The following is a 20186-nucleotide window of genomic DNA, read 5'->3' on the forward strand; positions in this document are numbered from 1 at the left end:
TTCGACACAATTTCTTTTTTCTTTTTTAAATTTTATTTTGTAACCTAGTACGGAATTATTTTTAATATATTGGGGAAATTTTTATACGTGTATAAGATCCTTATTATTTTTATGATTACGTTAAAAAAATTAATTCAATGCTATAACAAAAGCAAATACAATAAATAATGGCTACATAGTAATAATAAAAGAAAGAATCTTAAAATTGTCTTGAACGTATACAATGTATACATTAGTCGCGTGTCGTAACATATAATATTGTTTTAACTAAATAATATTAAAAAATGGACTTTTGTTAAATGATGTATTCAAGATAAAATTGTGAGTATACTACTACTTGAGATTAAAAATGAAGAAAACTATTACGTGTAGAAGGAGCATGTGTACGATTATACAGAAACTAAAAATTCATCTCGCGTAGATCTATTCTTCCCTTGGGAGCTCCGTATATCGTTAGCTTTGAGCACTGTGAATATTTTAGATACATATTTCTAAGAGGATTGCTTGTAGCTCTGTTATTGTCGAGATCTTCCCTGTAAGTTTTCGACGACACGGTGTATCGGGAAAATCGCGCGTATCTCATTCCTCTAATTTACGTGGATAGAATAGCAGCGAAATCACTTGTTGCACTATTTATATTGCGCGCGTGTGTCTCGGCTCATTTAGTACAGACTGGTCCAGGCTAGGATTCAAGACTGGTTTCAGGATTAACTTAAGTCTGAACATGACTAGATTTAATACACTTGCAAATACAAAGCGCCGCAAAAAGTAACTTTCGTTGACATCAGTTTAATATAAGCTGTACTATATTTCTTTTCTCTCTTTCTCTCTTTCTCTCTCTCTCTCTCTCCCCCCCCCCTCCCTCTCTCTCTCTTTCTCTCTCTCAAGTTATTTAAATAAAATAATCATCATAGACTAAGAAATAATATGATTAATTTATAAAAACGCGCAATATTAAATGTTTCCTGCAATAACGAATATTTTATCTTATTAAAAACTAAACTATATAATAGAACTGATCCTCTTTTGAATTTGTTTTTTAATAAATTTGATATAACAATATTGTAATATAAACTACTTATTATGATTATGTAAAATCTTCTTTTATCAAGTACTTATCTGATCAGCTATACACACAATAAGGATTCAGAGCGTCACGAAAGTACTTTTTACGATGATGCTATAATGATATAGTGATTTTCTTTAAAAAAAAAAACGTGCAATTTCACAATAAACGAGACGTAACGCGCCTATAATTATATAATTGTAGTTCTGTTGACTTATTGTAAGTATTATGATTTATTATACGGGCGAGTGCATCTGCATTATGCGAATTAAAAGTGACGTATCTCAGTTAGCCATACTAGAAAGAATGCTTATTGTACTATTTAGTATTATTATATGCATATACATATACTTGCTATGCGTATTATTATCATATATAACTACATGTAATAAATGTAAGTACATATTATTACAGTGATGATTCTGTAAAATGCTATGTGAGTAATCTCTCCGTTGAATATGTGTATTACGTACATTTTATAACGTTAATTGAAGTATAGATAAATTGATTCAAGTGCAGACTCCGTGTACGTGCATTTTGAAAAAAAATGCATTTTCTGTCTCGGAGAAAGCAACACATTTTTAGAACAGCGGTTCCTTTTTAACGACATTTTCATAGTACATCAGACAGTGATATACAATAACAATTAATTTTAATATAACGACTGAAGTTGATTATTTTAGTTTACATTGATAGCATCCTAAAGAGGAGGCTGCGCTTTAAATTATTTCTAATAAGTGAATCCAATATTTACAATAAATTTCTTTATTAGCAAATCGTGACAACTAAGATGTCACGTGCAGAGAATATCCTGTACATTCAATATCTAATGAAAAGAATTAGGATACTTGTTAGAAGTAACGTATAGAAAGAATAAAAATGATCATAAAAAAGAGTAATCTAGAACAATTTCATCGTTCTTTTCCCTGAATGCGTTTTTAGGTAGAGAAAGGACATTAATAGTATTTTATAATATATTTAGGAGAGATTTATATATAAATGATAAAAAAAAAACCACAAATGCCAATTTTCATGCTTGGCTATACGTGGTAATGCAATTTGTTGTCGAACTACTACAACTCTCGTTTATATTCGTTCAGATAGATGTAATTTCCAGTACTGTACGTTTATATTTCCGCTGAATGCTAAAATAAATTATTATTTTTTATGCTGTATAAAAATTTTTCTATCATTCGCCGGTCCTATCATAAATTCATTGTTGCTTAAGATAAAAAAAAATTTACTCTTGTTATTCTTTCAGGACATAATATTTATAAACTTTATATTTTGTGTTATATTTTATTATTAATTTATAATTTTATTATTAATATTAAAAACAACTTTATTATTAAAAGTACATATTTCAAATTAATCCATTCGTATCTAATAAAATATGCATTTATATTATATCGTAATTAAAAATAGCATAAAGATATATGTTCTTTCCTGCTAAAATCTGCATTTTGCTCAGAAATATATGCCTCAATGCAATACGGGTAAAAATAATCTCTGAAGATGACTAAGGTGACAATTTCTGGCAATTATATATCCTCTTGACTCATCCCTCTCAAGTTATATAAGCGTGCCGCTTAACGGCAGACTGCGGCTAATCGGTTAATGACACGCAATGAACTTTACCTCAACGCAAATATAGAGAGATCGCGCAATTTCTATTCTATCTCTATTAATGTCAATCATCGATTTCTACGTACTCAAATCAAGATAAGGCGATCCGAATCGCAATTACACGAGACGAATTTGGTTCGGCGTGTCGATCAACGAGCACATAGATTTCCAAAAGAATGTATATGGCGTGTTTCCTTATCCGAATTTAGCGCGACGCGAGAACTCTCTACGATATCGAGGGCGCGTTGAGTAAAAATAAAGAGCCTGTTACGAGTAACCGAGCAACGCGTGAACCAGTTTGATGCGGTCACGGCATGCGAATCAGCGTCGAGCATGCACGATCGTAAAAGGATACTAGCCAATTTTTTATTCATGATGCCTGACATTGCACATTTCTCTATCGCTGAAATATATTCTTCGCTTCGCGAGAGCGATTCACTTCACGAAGAGATAGAGTACAGAGACACGCGCACCTGGAAGGATATGCATTCCTCAGTTAAATATTCTTCGTTGTCGTATGTAAAATATGAAATGCAACTCGCGAATCGCAGAGAATACGCATACCTAAGGAGTATTATGCGAATCTGGAAATATTATGCTAATCCGAAACTTCGACTGGAGCGAACTCTGCTTACCAGAATTGCGTCACGTTGCACAATGTAAATTTGAAAAAAGTTTAAATATTTTTGAGTTAACGAGAGAACACGAAACTTTTATTCAGAGTGATTTCTGCTACAATGTCCAATTTTATGATAGCTGTTGTCATTGATTTTGATGTGTGTAAAAAAAAAGAGACATGAAGAGTGTACAAAATTGACATAGTTAGGACAGTCTAATCCTGTACACACTTGCGATAGATGTATGCATTTATGTTCATCGACCCTGCCCACGATCGATCGTAAACAAATTTCTCGCGGGGCATTGATCCATTCTTGAGGTGCATCCATCTTCGATCACAGTTGTTGGCTGACATCACCGTCTTAATCGATCTGCGTTTGGCAGCAAATGTATATACAGGGTGTCTCGAAATAACCATTTCTTTTATCTGAATTCTTATAAATTTTCGACTTTAATCAAAGTTAATTCGAAGTTATTATGTAAAAAGTAAGGTTTTTTAATTTGCACCGCAAAATTTCATCATTTATTTACAACATCATTTGTCAGTTATTAATTTCTCAACATTTTGACGCAAAACAAAATTCACTTGAATAATTATTCTCTAAATCTGAGTCAGTGGATAATCTACTGAAATAACATATTTGGTAATGAATTATCAGCATATCATATTAGCACATTCAGCATTGGATAATCAGTGAAATTCGTCAAAGAAAAGAAATTTGAGCAACATATAGTTAAAATACTGCATGTTCTAACACATTGTAATTCCAATCTTACAATACTATATACTATATACAATATACATTGAATGCGCTACATTTATACAGTGAAGCAAGATTCGTTAAAGGTTAGGAATATCACATTTTATTCATTAATTAACAATGGCATATTGTGATCATTCTGAATCAGTGATTATCCACTGATTCAAATTTAGAGAGTAGAGTTTATAAATAAAAGAAATAACAAATACTGAAGCAAATCTAAGATTCGTATTAGAACGCAATATTATTAAGAATTTAAGCTGTTTGCATAAATATAGTTTTTAAACTCGTAAATTTAAAAAATTAATTTTATATTTATATATACGTTCCAGCAGAACGTATTTTTACAACCTATTTTTTATCTCACTGATTCATAGAATCACTTATAAATTATTTAACTTATTTCCATCTTTAAAAATAATATTTTTTTACAATATAAATATTGCTTAGTAACATAAGAACATTTACTTTATCTTCAGAATAATATAGTGAAGAATAATAATGAAGAATAATAGATGTACAGTAATATGTACACAAGATATTAAATTTACATAATTATCTGCAAGAGTTAACAATGTCTGAATCCGCGCACACGCAAGAAAGCTTTACAATTCCTTTAAATAATATCGTTTAAGAGCTCCTTTGCAAAGTTATATTTTTCATTACGGTTTCTTCTTAATAACTTTAATTCCTTTATATACCAAACAAAATCTGCGTTGGTTCACTAATACGAAACGAAATGAACGAAATACGATTCGGTTTGTCTGATACGCCCACGTATTCTAAATGCTCGTGCACGCACCTGTGCGCAAGCGACGAGAACAACACAAGCGAGTCTCCGCTGATATTCGTGACACGTCCCACGTGTCGGAATTCCTGCACCCTACCCGATAGATCCCGCGGGCTTTATTTTCGGATCGGTATGACGCCACCGAGCGCGTTTACAGTAGTGCCGCGCCGCGCAGCCCCGGATCCGCTTCTCACACTGTCGATTCCTCAGTGAGGTCCGCGGCTGTCTGCCGCTCGAGTCCACGCGACGATTAATCGATATTCCCGATCGACCGATCGAAAACGCCGAACGCGGGTAGAAGCGACGACGTGAAGTCAGTGATTGATCGCGCGATTTCCGAACGAACAAACCAACTCGGCGAACGAGCTACAAAAAAAGTTCTTCTCACGTGCAATTAAATGCGCTCGATTAAAAATATTTTCTACTCTCGAAACCTTTTATGCTCAATATTCCTCGAAAGTGCATGTGTTTTCAGGAGCATTGGAAAATTGAATCTGCGATTTTCACAGCAATGCACGACGTGCTGTCGGTTAACTGACGTTTGATCTTTTTGATTGACATAAAACGCTTGAAATAAGTATGTCTCATCTTTCGCATGTGTTATTACTGGGAAAAAAAAAGTTAAAATTACCGACAAAAAAATTTTGTTAAGATTTGATTGAAGAATTACGCATCTCGCTTATATTTACATACACCGCCAAGACGTATGCACATAGATATTTAATGTTATCTGCTGCAATACAGATATACATAAACGCTCGCACGTGTGGTATCATTTCGCAAGTGCAGCGACTCGTCTTCTGCAAATTACGAGCGGTATGCAGGAACGCGCGAACGATGGATCTTCCACGAATCCTCTCGCAATGTGAGACGTGACGCGAAACTGTGTGTATGTGTGTATATGCATCCCTCCTTCTTTCTCTGTCATCACCTCGACAAACTGCGAAGAAAGAAAGTTGACTCGAGTCCCCGCCGTCGCGAATTTGACAGGCTGCCAAGTCTGCGAGGTCGCGTTACATAACGTCATGTAACGCGCGCGAACTTGGACTACGCGCCCGCGAAAGCGAACGACCGGCAACCCATCGGTCTCGCGATCATCGTCGATCATGTGATCGCGCAGCGAATGCCATAACGCGAGAGCGCATACTATACTATATGCGGCTACTGTTCGCGGTCACACGAAAAACGGGACTGCAGTTTTATCGCTAAGCGAACGACGCGACGGTCGAACGCAAACAACTTTAAATCACGCGACACAGAAATCGAAAATTGTCTAAGCATGGACATCGTGTGAAGTGTACCTATATTTTCGCTATTAGAGTGTTACTATTAAACTTTCTTTATCCACTTCTTAATGTTATTAAATAACATACAAGATTACTTCTCAGAATGTAAAATATAATTTTTATTATATTTATTATAATAATATAAGATATTTTATATCATTTTCTCTCTCTTCAGTAAAATTATTATAATATTATTATTATATAAATCGCTTCTTCATTCTAAGACTAAAATCCATTAGACGAACGCGCGATTCGACGAAACGATTCAATAATCGACGATCTTTCTCAAATCCCCATAAAACTCATCGAGACAGAAGGACCTGTTAAGAAGACCAGCGACGGCGAACCCGTTCGGAACGAGAAATTAATCGGGACGATCAGCGACCGGGCGAGCAAGCAGTTTTTCCGACAGATTATTCGAGCGAGAACGAGCAAAGAACCGGGACCATGAAGAACGCCCATCCGATCGTCAGCGCGACGACTTCCAGTCCGGTCGGTCCAGATTCCGCGGGGCTTGGCGAACCTGCGGAGCCGATTATTCGGTTAAAGCTGCAGAAACCGCTGCACTGGGAGTGGGAACTCACTACGTCCGCCGACGCGTTGCCCGTCATCCAGCTGTTGGACAAGGATGGCCGATTGCTAGTGGAGACCACCGGCCGAACAGCGCAACGGGCGAGAGGTTCCTTCAAGGAGGGCCTAAAGACTCATGAACAATATCCCGTCGATGAGTCTCGAAGCAGCTCGAAGAGCAAGGAACGAACATCCTCTCCATCGACATCTTCCGCCTCATTTATCGTGACGCCATTTCAGAGTAACCGCAATATCGACGGCTTCAGCAACAAATTCGGTACATGCAACTTTGCACCTCGGAAATCCCGAAGCGACGTTAATATTAAAGAAGGACAAAGAGGTAAAAAGAAGGTAGAAGATAGAAATAAAGAAGGAAGAAGTAAAAAGAGACACTCGTCCACCGTGGAAGATCCGACGATGAAGGCAAAGCTCGAAAGAAACATCGAAGAAGCAGCGGGATTCAAGAGGTACTCCGCCGGGGATTATCTTCGACAGCAAATCGTGAACGATTTGCGTACACGTAATACGGTCGGGAGAACTCCAGATGAGATTGCCAAGGACAGATGCAGAAAGGTCAAGGCGTACCTAAGAAGTCAGAGCGAGTCTCTGCTGAGTTTAGTTCGCGAGGAAGAATACAGTGGAAATGAAACAAAGGATACTATTGAACAAAACGAGAAGAATTTCGGAAATCATAATTTGAAAAGGAGCAATACGATCAATTCCGAAGGTAAGAATTCATATGGAGAAAATAAGAAAGTGAAGTTGTATCTGCGAACTCGAAACGCTTTAATTTCAATGGAGAATTTGACGAAGGAGAGTTCTAAACCGAATAAAGAAGATAGAATCATTCGCAAAATAAAGGATGACATGAATGAGGAGGAGCTGGTGAGAATCAGAGCGTTCCTACGCGAAAAGATACAGCGGCGGATGAATATGGAACAGGCGTGTTCAAGATTGGCTGTGCACACTGACGTTTCCGAACCAATCGAAAAAGCCGGAATCAGGAAAAGATACTCGGACTATAGTCACGAGGAAAATCAAAAGAGCTATAGGACGCGAAAAGTGCGCAGTGAGACGAGTATTTTGCGATTCAATCCCGAAGTGATCGAGAGAGAGAAACTAAAGTCCAACAGACAAACGGAAAAGGAGAAGCCAATGAACTATAGAAAATCCTCCGAGGACTCTCAGCTTCAAAGACAGTCACGTAACTATCGGCGCTCGAAGAGCGACGCTTTAGTCCAAGCTTTAGAACCGGAAAATCGATTGAAATCGCAGCTAAAGAGAGAGTCGTCAAGTCTGGACAGAAGGAAAGTCTATCGAAAAACCAAGAGCGACGTTTTGCTCGGACAAATGACGGCAATGGCGGCCAACGCAGACAGCTCTAAGGACCTCGCAAATCCCCTAAGACATATAAAGAGCCAGGAAAATGTGGAAAAGTCCTGGCGGGAATACAAAGAGCGGAAAAGGAATGAGAGACTTCGTCGCGAATCGGAAAGAGAAGTTCCTGAAGAGGACTTCATGAGCAAACCGAGATGGAAGGATCTGCAACGCGATCTCTGCTCCTCGCGCACTTGCAAGGTCTGCCAAAATTTGAGAAACTGCGTGAATCCATGTTACGATCGAAGTGAAAAGATTCGTCAGGAAAATGAAGAATTGTTGACAAAAAAAGGAGCTGTGGTGAAAATTTTCGAAGGCGATGCTTCATCGACGAATGGCAGTAGACCCGGCACCAGTTTGCAGGAAAATTACTTACTTGTCGGGCAAAAGAAAACGAACGAGCCGATCGCCAAAATTCAAGTGAAAAATCACGGGAATGACGTTAGCAGCGTGTCTGCGTTAAATGTCAATTCTCCGGATTTCGGATACAATTCGATCCCTTCGAAGAACACTTTCAAGGACTATCGAGAGTTATACACACGCTCGAACGTGAAGAAGAGCGACACCTTCAAAATCGTCGATGGAAGTGAGGATCTAGAAGAACACGCAAACGATTCTGATTCGAAGATAAACGACATCGACGGTTCCAACAGCGATTTCGGCTGTTTGAACGGCAAGACTTCCCTAATAAATAAATCGAACGAGGATATCACCAAGGATTACTTCAAGAGAGTTTACGAACTGCTAAAGAGGAGGCAAGATGAGATGAAGAAGCCAGCGAATGAAAATCACGAGTTTCTGGACTTCGATGACTCTTCGTCTTCGAATTATATTGAAGAAAAGAAGAAGTCTCGTCGCAGGAGAAAAGATGAAAGTTCACTAGGTAAGATATCTTGTGCGAAATTTTAATATATAGTAATAATTATAATCAATAATTTTTAATTCTAAATTGATAAAATAATTTACATCAATTACCGCGCAGTTATATGTTTATTGATCATCGCCTGATTGTGCTGATCGATAACTAGCAAGTCCATTTGAATAATCATATTAAATGTAAATATGATAAATTATATGTAACAATTATTACGTAATCTATACAAATAATGTTCAATAATCATTATGCAATCATCGATTTTAGCATTAAGTATATATCATGTTAAAATCTAATGATTTTTATTTTTATAATTTCTTATAAATTGTTTTTCATAATTCCTCAAGTTTCGATATATATTCAATTATAAGTAGAAATTAGATAAATCAAAAATAAATCAAAGAATAAAAAAATAAATCTATTTTCAGTTGAAACAAATCTTAATAATATTCATATGCAAAATTTTGCAAATACATTTTTCAGTTTTATAAACTACATCAATTTAGTTTATCTCAATCGCAAAAGCTAAAATATTAATATCTCAAAATATCTTAGATTGATCATCACTTTAACAATGATGCTAATAAACATCCGAAAAATATGTAAAGTATACAGATGTAATATGAAGAATTTCGTAATAGGTATATGTTTCTATTAAAAAGTATAAATTAAAAAAAGCAATAAAGAAATGTGAAGTTTGCAAAGGAAAGCCTCGGATAAACGCAATTCGGAAAATACTGAAACTCAGACAAAACAGTAATTACTAGCGATGCCTAAGAACTTTAATTTATGTTGTCCATAATATACATAACCAACTCCCCCTAGAATGATACCCCCGTCCGATACCGCTTTCGTGCCGCTTGCTGATGTGAAAAGTTCTGTCATGAACATACGCTCGTCTTTATTATATCTACCCGTATTTCATTGTGTTTCAAAAATATTTAATATTCAAGTATCAAAGTATCAAAGTTTTCACATCTTATCAGGCTAAATTGCATGTTATCAAATCATTTAACAACAATTTTAATATAATACTTCATGCAAAAAAAAATGAAAAAAAAATGTATATATTATTTCGTGTGATAAATAAGAATATATGTGAATATATGTGAAATATTTCTCGAATGCATATTTTATAATAATTTTTTGTTTATTCTTATTTGATTTAACTCAACATCTAAATATCTCTCAAATTTAATGGCAGTTTAATTTTCCTCCTTTTGACATGATTTCACACAATGGTAAACTCTTTTTGCTTTCGTTGCATTTTCTTACAATTTTCAACTGTTTCCAACTGTTCGCCTCTGGTCTTCCAATATCCCGTTCTGTCGACCCTTCAAACTTTTCAAGAGATCTTCCCTTCTTTCGCGTCGATTCTCGTTGGATAATTAAATTTACGTGAATAGGTATAGTAATTTTTAGGACAAAATTGCGAGAAATATTGAGAAAACAAAATTCCTCATCATAATTATATTCATAAATTCGCATTTACATATGTTATGTGGAAAATATTCAGCTGAACTGTTCTAGCGAAAAAATGCTGAAAATAACTTCAGAACAGCACTTCTCAATTCGATTCAGAAAAAGTTTTGAATTTTTGATAATTTAAATGTCAGAGCTCTGTTATATGTTCGATGAAATTGACCAACGGTTAACTTGTATGAATTATAAAGCACGACTTCTGTTCTCGGGCAGTCGGATGAAAATCCAACCTCGACAGAAAAATATTGGGCAGACCTACGAGAGTCCCCGAAAACTCCTCTCGAGCATTGTCAATTCTCAGAAGCTTTACGTAAACTTCGAGAGTTTCGGCTTAAAGGCTTGGCGAGCCCTTCCCTTAGGGTTTGCAAAAATCACGAAGAAATCTCTCGCACACTCTGACCCGTTCACCTCTTTCGAGAGGTTACCCTGTTATTATAAGGAAAAAATAAGACGTGGATGTGATCTTTTGACCTACAGGCCGCTTTGAATTTCAATCTAAATATGGTGCAGCTGCTCCACCAGCGTTGTTCTCTCACGAGATAAATATTTCAATTTACGCTCACCTACAAGAGATGCAATTTATTATCTTTTATTGGAAGATTGCTATGCGAAGTTCTCACAATTATTCCTTCAACGCAAGCCTTCCGCCCACTTCGGCCGTTTGATAATCCCCAACGCATCAATTATGTTTCTGTGATAATATCGAAAATCTCACAATGTAAAAAGAGAGTATTCTTCTAATAAAATTATATAAAAATTGCAAATTCGCGTTTCTCAATATCAATAGACTCAATTAATTTCATTAATGTAAAAAATATGCGATATTAAAGTTAAAAATCTTGCCTAGAGGCCCATAGCGTAAATTACTGCATATACTTAATTTGATTATTAATTAATACATATTTAAACAGAGAACGAGAGAATTATTGTGTAAATTAATGACAATTGTACTGCTGCTATAGTTTAACACCAATCTGATATGTTAATAAACCAATAACACTCTGGAATGCAATTAATATAAATTGCGTAACAAATTGAATAACCTTTTCCTGTTTCGGGAAAATTATTATGAATAGAAATTCCGATGTGTTGATTAAATAATCGCAGTAATCTCTGAACATTTGCATACATAACTAAAAAAAATTAGAAACGAGAAAACGTCCGGTGATCGCTAATTCAAGATAGAATTCCTGTTCTTCCTTCCGGCCACATGACGTCATAGGGCGATCCGCGCTCAGAGCGCGGGCAAAGCGGAAGTTAGCACGCACATGGTGCTTCCTCTCGCAAGAAGCGCCGCAAGAAATGAGAATTCCCGAGCGAGAAATTTACAGCCGGTAGAACAAACGCGTTACGCCGGAAATCACGTATGCCTGTTTCTGGAAATGCTCGTGGAGATTCGAGACGCTGACGATCGAACGCCGTGTTTCTGATCGTGCGCACGTGATAACACGATCGTAATCTAGTAATTTATTAGTTTGAAAATTTATTGCATTAAAATATTATATCGTTATCCGCAAATATGTGTAAGCCAATCTTATCGGTCAATTTTAGTTTCGCTACAGTTTTTTAAATCTGTGTACGTAGTCATTTCTAATTATCATGAGTAACATTAATAATTTAATTTAACATTGCATAATGATATACTGTATATAGTTGCAATTTAGTATTATAATAATATCGTGGTATACTATAGAATATAAGAAGACAAAGTTGGTAATATGGGTCCATCTAAAATTATTGTTATATAATTAACATCATCTCTTGCAAAAAGTTTTTAATTTATTTTGAGACAGATATCAAAATTGTAAAATAATTGCTACCACTAGTATGATCTTTGATATATTACGATAATTGATATATTACGAGGTATATCAGAATTTTTTCATATTTAATTTTTAATATAATATGGTTTAAAGTTTGTAAGTAATTAGTACCCTTAATTAATTATTATTAAAATTTTATTTTTCTATTTTGAGAAGATAAGCTTCACTAATTGTACTTTCGCTGGGACATAATTAAATGTAAATTTTGGCTTCTATGTATATTGGACTTTCTAATTAGGAATAATATAAGTTTCGAAATTTTTAATAAAAAACATTATCTAGATTGTTTTTCGTTAAAAAAATCTTTGTAATTATAATAATATTTTAAAATAGTTTTAAAAAGTTTGTAAAGGAACCTATGAAGCGGAAAAGATAAACGTTTATGATAAACATTTACAAGGATAGGATTAAAAATATTGTTAAAATAACATATTCATGAAAGGAAAATTATAATAATATTTCAAAATTTTCTATGAATTCAAGCTATTTGAATTTTATAGACTTGAAGAAACCAGATTTGTAAAAGTATAGTAAGAAGCCACTTCACCATCACATTCAGATAATTAATCATAATGTCTCTTCGTCTAAATAATTTTTCCCATTTTGTGAACAGTCTTAATCATTTTAATTTGTGTTTTATATTAAATTTAAATTATAATAAATAATTGTTTGCTATATTCATTGATTTGAATAAACTAAAAATAAAACAGCATCCAAAAAAAAAATGAGAACCCACATCACTTTTTTTTCTAATAATTTTTTCAATCAACAAATTGCTCGCAGCGTATTTCCATCGGCATAGTTGCCCCGATAACCGTATATCGAAAATTGCTCTCATTATACGGGAATTTACTCGCACTCTCAATAGCTCTCGGGAGTTTGCAAACATCGAAAATTACTCACATCAATGACTCGCGCAAAATGGAAATGGTTGACGTTTTCGACAACTTGTGATGTACCTGCTATACGTGAATCGAGAATATAATAGTGGTCAAAAAATTCGCGAGAAGTTAATTGCGAGAGAGAATGAAAAAGAAAGAATAAGCGAGCCGTATAATTTTCAGGTAGCAGGATGACATGCAGATTTGTGTGCGTGTACCGAAAAGTACCAGTCTGTGTTCGGTACTTTTCTTGTGACAGGCTTTCAGCCAAAAAGGATTAGTGCCGCGCCGTCGCAAAAATGCAATAGCAGTTGCAACGTTGCTACAAATCTTTTTATTTTTATCTCGCATTTCTACAATCTGTTCATTCGTCTCATCATCCTCAGCTTGAATTTTTGCGTCTATTATATTTCCACGCTCTCCAATCATTGTCATTTCGCATCGAGGATGATTCGATTGCATTATTCTATCCTTCTCATTATTCTATACAAAAATGTATTCAAATGTATTTATTATCTACAAGCCGCATTCACTATCATATCAAATAAATATTCAGAATGCATATAATATATAATATATTGGTCTGCCTTTTTGATAAATACACAATAAATCCAGTAAAATAATAAAATTTCTGTAAGGATATATGTTATTGTTAAAAAATGATATTTAAATTTTTTTTTCAAATAAAAAACACGGAAAAAATGATTTCGCTATAATTTAAATATTTAGCTAAATAGAGAACTAAAAATAATTTTGTTGAACTATCAAAATAATTATGCAGAACATTTAAGCTGCCTATTGGAATATTAAAATTTTTTGCAGCATTGCTCATTATGCTAGAATTTCCTAATTATTTTGATGATCCAACAAAATTATTTTCGGATCTGTATTTAGCTAAATTTTTAGATATCTGAGCAAAATCGTTCTTTCCGTATAAAATCAATATATAATGAAATTACTTTCCTATAAACTATTTTCACAAAAGTTTAATGAAGAACGTGAGAATGTAAAATAAATATCCAATAAACGTTATCACTCATAGGTTTCCCGCCAAACGACTCACTCTGAAATAATTTCGCATAAAATAATTTCCATGAAATACAACTTTAACATTTTCGTTATGTTTATAGCTTTGATTTTCTTGTTATCAACTTATAAAAGTCCATTTAATGCGAATATGAAAATACGGTGTTGTTTTATATAGAACGACAAAAGATATATTTCGTGCGTCGTTGGCCTTCGTTCAAAACGATTCAAAACTATGTGCGATGGAGCAAGTGCCTAAACGAACTTGTTGCTAGATGCGAAACGTTATGTTTAACGATGGCAAATAGACAATTGGCTGACACCGTGCGTGATAAATCACATCCTTTTATGTTTCAATATATAATTATCCAACGCATGATATATAACAAAAAAATGTTATACGATGCCCGGGAGCATGACCAAATTCGAGATTCAATTTTATACATCTTAGTCATATTTGTCAGTTTTCGTGATATAATTGTAAAAAAGTTAATGCAAGTGAAATCGAAATTATAAAAATTTGTCATTTTTTTTTTATTTCGTAGACGTATGGCACAGAGCTTACATCAAAGAGCTTCCCACGGGATAAAAAAAGCATTAATGATTTCCACAATACGTTCTTTGAGCAATTAAATTATTAAAGTATTCTTGTGCATTACCGTATATATAAACGATATTTATTACGCAGAAATACAACGATGAAACATAAAGGTGTTAACTGGATTAATGTTTGCTAAATTGAGACGCGCAACATACGACACTATTATATGATTCAAAGACAAAAATTCTTCAATTTAATAATAAACATTCTATTTAGGATAAATAATATAATATTTTGATAAATAATATAATATTGATAATATAATATTTTCGTTTGTTTATTATAAATCTCAAATTTTTATCAACCTTACCTCTTCAATATAGAAATTCATTAGATTTTGCATCGAGGAGACTGTTTCATGAGAATGTAACGTTTCTCAGTCCTTAATTGTAGATGACCTTTTAATAATGGAAACGACAAAGTTTCGTTGAGATCCATTGGCGGAAAGTTGTTTAAGCTCGTATCAAAGTTCAATTACGCTTGATGCAAAAGTTCTATTAAAAATTGTGAAATTACATTATCATTGCCAAATTTTCTTACTCGATGCCTTACATTGCATTTTTAACTCAAGATACGTAAAAGATGACATATCCATGTACACTTTCAAGAAAGTAATTTTCTAAATACAATTTCGCCGAACTGTCACTCTTTCTAACCTCCTTTTCGTTATTTGCAACGTTTCGTTATTTGTTAAAATGTAAATTATTTATTATACATTATTTCAGAATCTTCTAGCCACAAAATGTACATAATATTTTCATTCCTTGCACGTTCTTAATCCTTTACAACCTTGTCTGATACTGTTAAAAATGATTCAAACTTTTACTTCATATTCAAATTTTCCGAAATAATTTTTTATAAAGATCTTTTATAGACTATTTTAAAAAATGTAAAAGTTTTAAAAATAAAACGAAAGTCGAAAACATAAAGATTATTTTTTTTCTATTATTAATCGTATTGAAAAAGAACTTTTTTAAAAGATTACTCCATTTCCATAGTAAATTAAGGGAAAAAATATCATACGCTACATAGAAGCCACAAAACTTTTTTTTGGTTGAACATCGATTTGGGTATACTGGATTGTACAGTCGCACTGTGAAAAATTGAAATGCCCCACGTGGAGCTGTTACACGATATTGGTTTTTCGTGTCGAAATTTAATGCGTGTTCGACCTAAATGGACGATTCTCTGCGGCAAAATAAGACAGATTGAAGACAAATGTTTTCGCACAATTACGGTCAGTACTCGCGAGATATTAAACTGTATTTGAAAAAAAAATGATATTTGAAAACAGACATCTGCTGTTTAAATAATAGAGTTTACAAGGGGAGAAAAATAACGATGAGAAGAATAACGCGGAAAACATTCACGTATCTGCTAAACTCAAATGTATAGATCGTACCGTAAACCATGTCAAATGAGTGGTTCCATTACACTGTGAGCATTCACACGTGACAATTAACGCAAACGATCGTTTGTATCGTTACTTTCCGCACCACCACGCTCGTAATTATCGTTGAATATCGTATGAATCTTGTGTAGTTATGTACACAGTAACTAAATAAACACATCGTTTTACTATCTTTGCATATGTTTTCCATTATGCCAATCAGTATTTCCAAAAGAATGCGTACGTATCTATGCATACGTTTTTTATAAAATAATTTATTATTTATATCTCGCAGGAAAACTCCCAGAACAATTCGTTATTTTCATAATTTTTCTGAGAAAAATATTATTGTAAATTGTAAATTATTACTACTAAACAAAAAACGTTACATTTCATTTCAATAAAAATATACTATATCTTGTAAATTATAGATCAAAATATTAGATATGGGAAAAAGTGGCGTTTTTCCCATTAGATGGCATTAAAAAAACGCCACGAACTTTTTCCCACACCTAATGTGTAAACCAAAAAAGTTTATATAATAGAAGTATAAAAGACTAGCATTAAGAAATTTTCTTTCAGTCATTGATTCTTTTTACATATTAATAATAAATTGACATATCTGAAAAGATTTCTCTATAAAAAAAAAAAATTAAAAGAGCAAAATCTCGTCATATCAAATTTTGGATAAACTACTCGCTAACATCTTTTGTACACACTCGAAGATGAAAAACGAATTCTTGATCACATTTGCATGAGTCGCTATGCATTTCAATATGCATGTACAAGATAAGTTCAACTTTGAAATCGAGGACGTCGCATGACGATAGGAGTTATCGATTCATTTTCTTGCTGCCGTCACACGGCATATTGTTAGCTGAAAGTTTAAAACGTCCCGTTTTAAAACGTCAGGAAAGAGAATTACGCTTTAACATACGCTCTTCGCAGATTTATTCGGCGATGGCTGCACATACATAGCTGTAATGAATCACATCGATAGAACGATTCAACGATGAATATCGTTCTCGAATAACAAAAATCACTAGAGCATGCGCAGAATGGACGTTTTATTTATGCTTTTGATCACGCTCAAATGTACATACAGTAATTATTTAGTGATAAAGCGACGTGACGTGTTTATTCCTCACATCTCTGAAATTGAACATTTGCTACGAGATTCATTCGATCAAATTGTATTGCGAGAAAAAGGGAAAATATAGAACCTGCTTTTTCAACTTATAATTTATGCTGTTGTAAATGTAATTAAACTGCCCTGGATTTTGCATTCTCGCCCGCCTGCGTAAGCGGCAACATTTCGCGGAAATATCAGATACTCGGAAAAGTGGCCAGTAATAGCAGCAGGAAAGTAGTTCAGTATCTACGAAGAAGCTCTTGGAGGAAAATAACGCCTAAATGATTACGAAATTATAAACTTGCGTTGTTTTATGAAACAATATTTCTCATAAAATACAGAATCATTATATATAACGAGCCGAAATGTGCAAGGAAATAATTCAATAAAAAACTATGGAATTTTTCATGACAATCTTTCTTACAATTAGTTATTCATGCCAAATATGCAAATATACAATTCTATTTCTATCCAGCACAGACGATGTCATCTCACAATCAGTTTTAACTTTAACAAATATTTGTTAAAGTTAAAACTGATTGTGAGATTTCAGAGAAGTTTCGAATTGATATGAAGGATTGTGAAACTAGATCATGCAATCTCGACGTGGTGCATTATCCCGATTACGTAATGCGACATCCATCGCTTTGGATAAATTGGAGGCACACGAATCCGTCCGCAAACATCGCGTAGACGTTGAAATCCAAGCCGTAAACCAAGCACTTGCAATGTTCCCAGCACCATGTTACATCACGAACACAAAATGTATTCCTACGTAACACCATGCTGCATATTTCATCAGAAAATTGCAAATACGAAATACTTAATATATTCTCTAAAATTATATATGTAAAATATTGTTATATACGTATAAGACAGATTTATATTAATGGATTGCATTATTATTGTGGATGTATTGATAACTATTATACATTTTATTTTTCAATAAAACCAGAAGAAACTTAGATATCTTTGGATGAAAAATAATATTACATCTCACAACTTTTATTTGTTTTTGTAGTATTCCGATCGTTTGAAGATTTTCAATCTTCAAACGGAATTTTCGAATATTGGAAATGGTTTCTGATCACTATCTGCAAAATGCAGTGGGTCATAAATGCTGTTCCATGTATATACATGTAACTGCTGCGAAACTCAAAGATGGTACGAAATTGCGGGATAATAGAACTTCGGAAACTGCAGCGTATAATATTCCCTCGAAAAGAGACATTGGCCTACGAGACAAGCTATAAACACAGCCATATTACACTCCGTCGAAGTCGCAAAGCTTTTATTAGCAATATACCAAAACAATGCAGAGATGATGGATACGCGAATATCCATTGGACTCTACAATACACTGTGCACACAAAGCACAAATAATATTAATAATATTGTTTATGTCAAAGGAAGTAATATATCTGCAATTATATATGATATTGTGTGATCGTTGCGTAAAATACACAAAGAGCTTTAAAATAAATCATATTAATATTTTATTTCTAATTATATTAATATTGTTTGTGGACAAAAGAGAATTTAATCATAATAAATAATAACATATAATTATATATACATAAATAATAAATTGTATATTAGTAAAATAAATTGAAAAGAAAAGGTAAAATTTATAGAAAGATACAATTTATATAGCATAATATCACGTGTAATATACAATATATTCATTAAACAAAATGAGAATTACATAATTTTAATTAAAATAATAATGATCTAATTGAAAAATGATTTATAAATATCATATATATTATACCTTCATATATGCATATAAATAATATGCATATAAATATGCATATATAAACTCTATTATTGCATTTCAACAATATGTATATGCGTTGATTAAAATTAAGACAATATTCATAGGTCATTCTTATTTCAAAATCGCCTTAAGTCTTAGGATAATTCGTTTCTAGATTGGTTATTAGAAGAAAAAATTGTATTAAATGACTAATCAGAAAATGCTTCGAAGCATCTGTTTCAAACACATATGTGTTTTAATCAAACATATATTTGTTTAAAACAGTACAGTGTTTAAAATATGTTTTAAACATTTGTTTTAAATACAACAACCTGCTCAACACACACAAAATGACATAAGCTGCATATTAGCATAGCAAGGCCGCTGATGACCAATGAGCAATCTTTATGTAAATCAACATAACATTTTTATATCGAATACTCATTGATCTGTCATACAGCTTATGTCATTTTATTTGATGGATTCTATATCTGTGACTATAGAGCTATTGCGAGTTGTATATCGATTGTACATAGGCAGAATGCCTGCATGTGTATAAAATCACATGAAACGGCAAGAAGGTTGCAAAGGGCAGTAGGAGGAATCAGGAAATTCGAGAATCAAGGAGCTACTCTTGTTACACGATGAGTCACGTCACTGAAACTGTATCCCTTTCTATCCCTTTCAAATTATACGAAACTCAGGTATGCTTAAATCGTAAAAATTCAATTTCATTCGGTCAATATAAATTAAATTTTCAACTTCTATGATGATATGATTAAAAAAACAAATTTCTGCCATTGTCGCGGCAGAAAGAAACGTTTCTTTTCGCAAATAATCACAGAAAGTAACTTGAGCGATCCGTCAAACAATTTAAAGATTCCAATCACGTTTTTTTTTTCTTTTATGAACGAAAGAGAGAAAGAAAGATATGAACGCGCTTTCCCGGGAGTGAGGAACTTCCGATAAAGAATAAAGTAGAAGTAAAATGTATCCGCCATTGGGAGATCCGAGCGAAACTTTATGTATCGAGATGAATTTCAGATACGATCCGACTGTGGCGAACTGATATTTACGACGACGTCGACGGCATCCATCTATGGCATTTTATTTCACGCAGCCAATAC

The 20186-nt window shown here is 33.6% G+C and overlaps 1 protein-coding gene across 2 annotated transcripts in view; it reads left to right on the forward strand.

The window, feature by feature from the left end:
* Window positions 1-6358: 6358 nt before the first annotated feature.
* LOC108690998 overlaps window positions 6359-20186 on the forward strand; it is a 115647-nt gene continuing 101819 nt past the window's right edge. For both annotated transcript variants that reach the window (XM_018198591.1, XM_018198592.1), the window contains exon 1: window positions 6359-8977. In XM_018198591.1, the coding sequence (XP_018054080.1) occupies window positions 6595-8977 (2383 nt within the window). In that variant the 5' untranslated portion in view covers window positions 6359-6594. The remainder of the gene's footprint in view (window positions 8978-20186) is intronic.

This window comes from Atta colombica, unplaced genomic scaffold (genome assembly GCF_001594045.1).
Source record: "Atta colombica isolate Treedump-2 unplaced genomic scaffold, Acol1.0 scaffold38, whole genome shotgun sequence".
Lineage (NCBI taxonomy): Eukaryota > Metazoa > Arthropoda > Insecta > Hymenoptera > Formicidae > Atta > Atta colombica.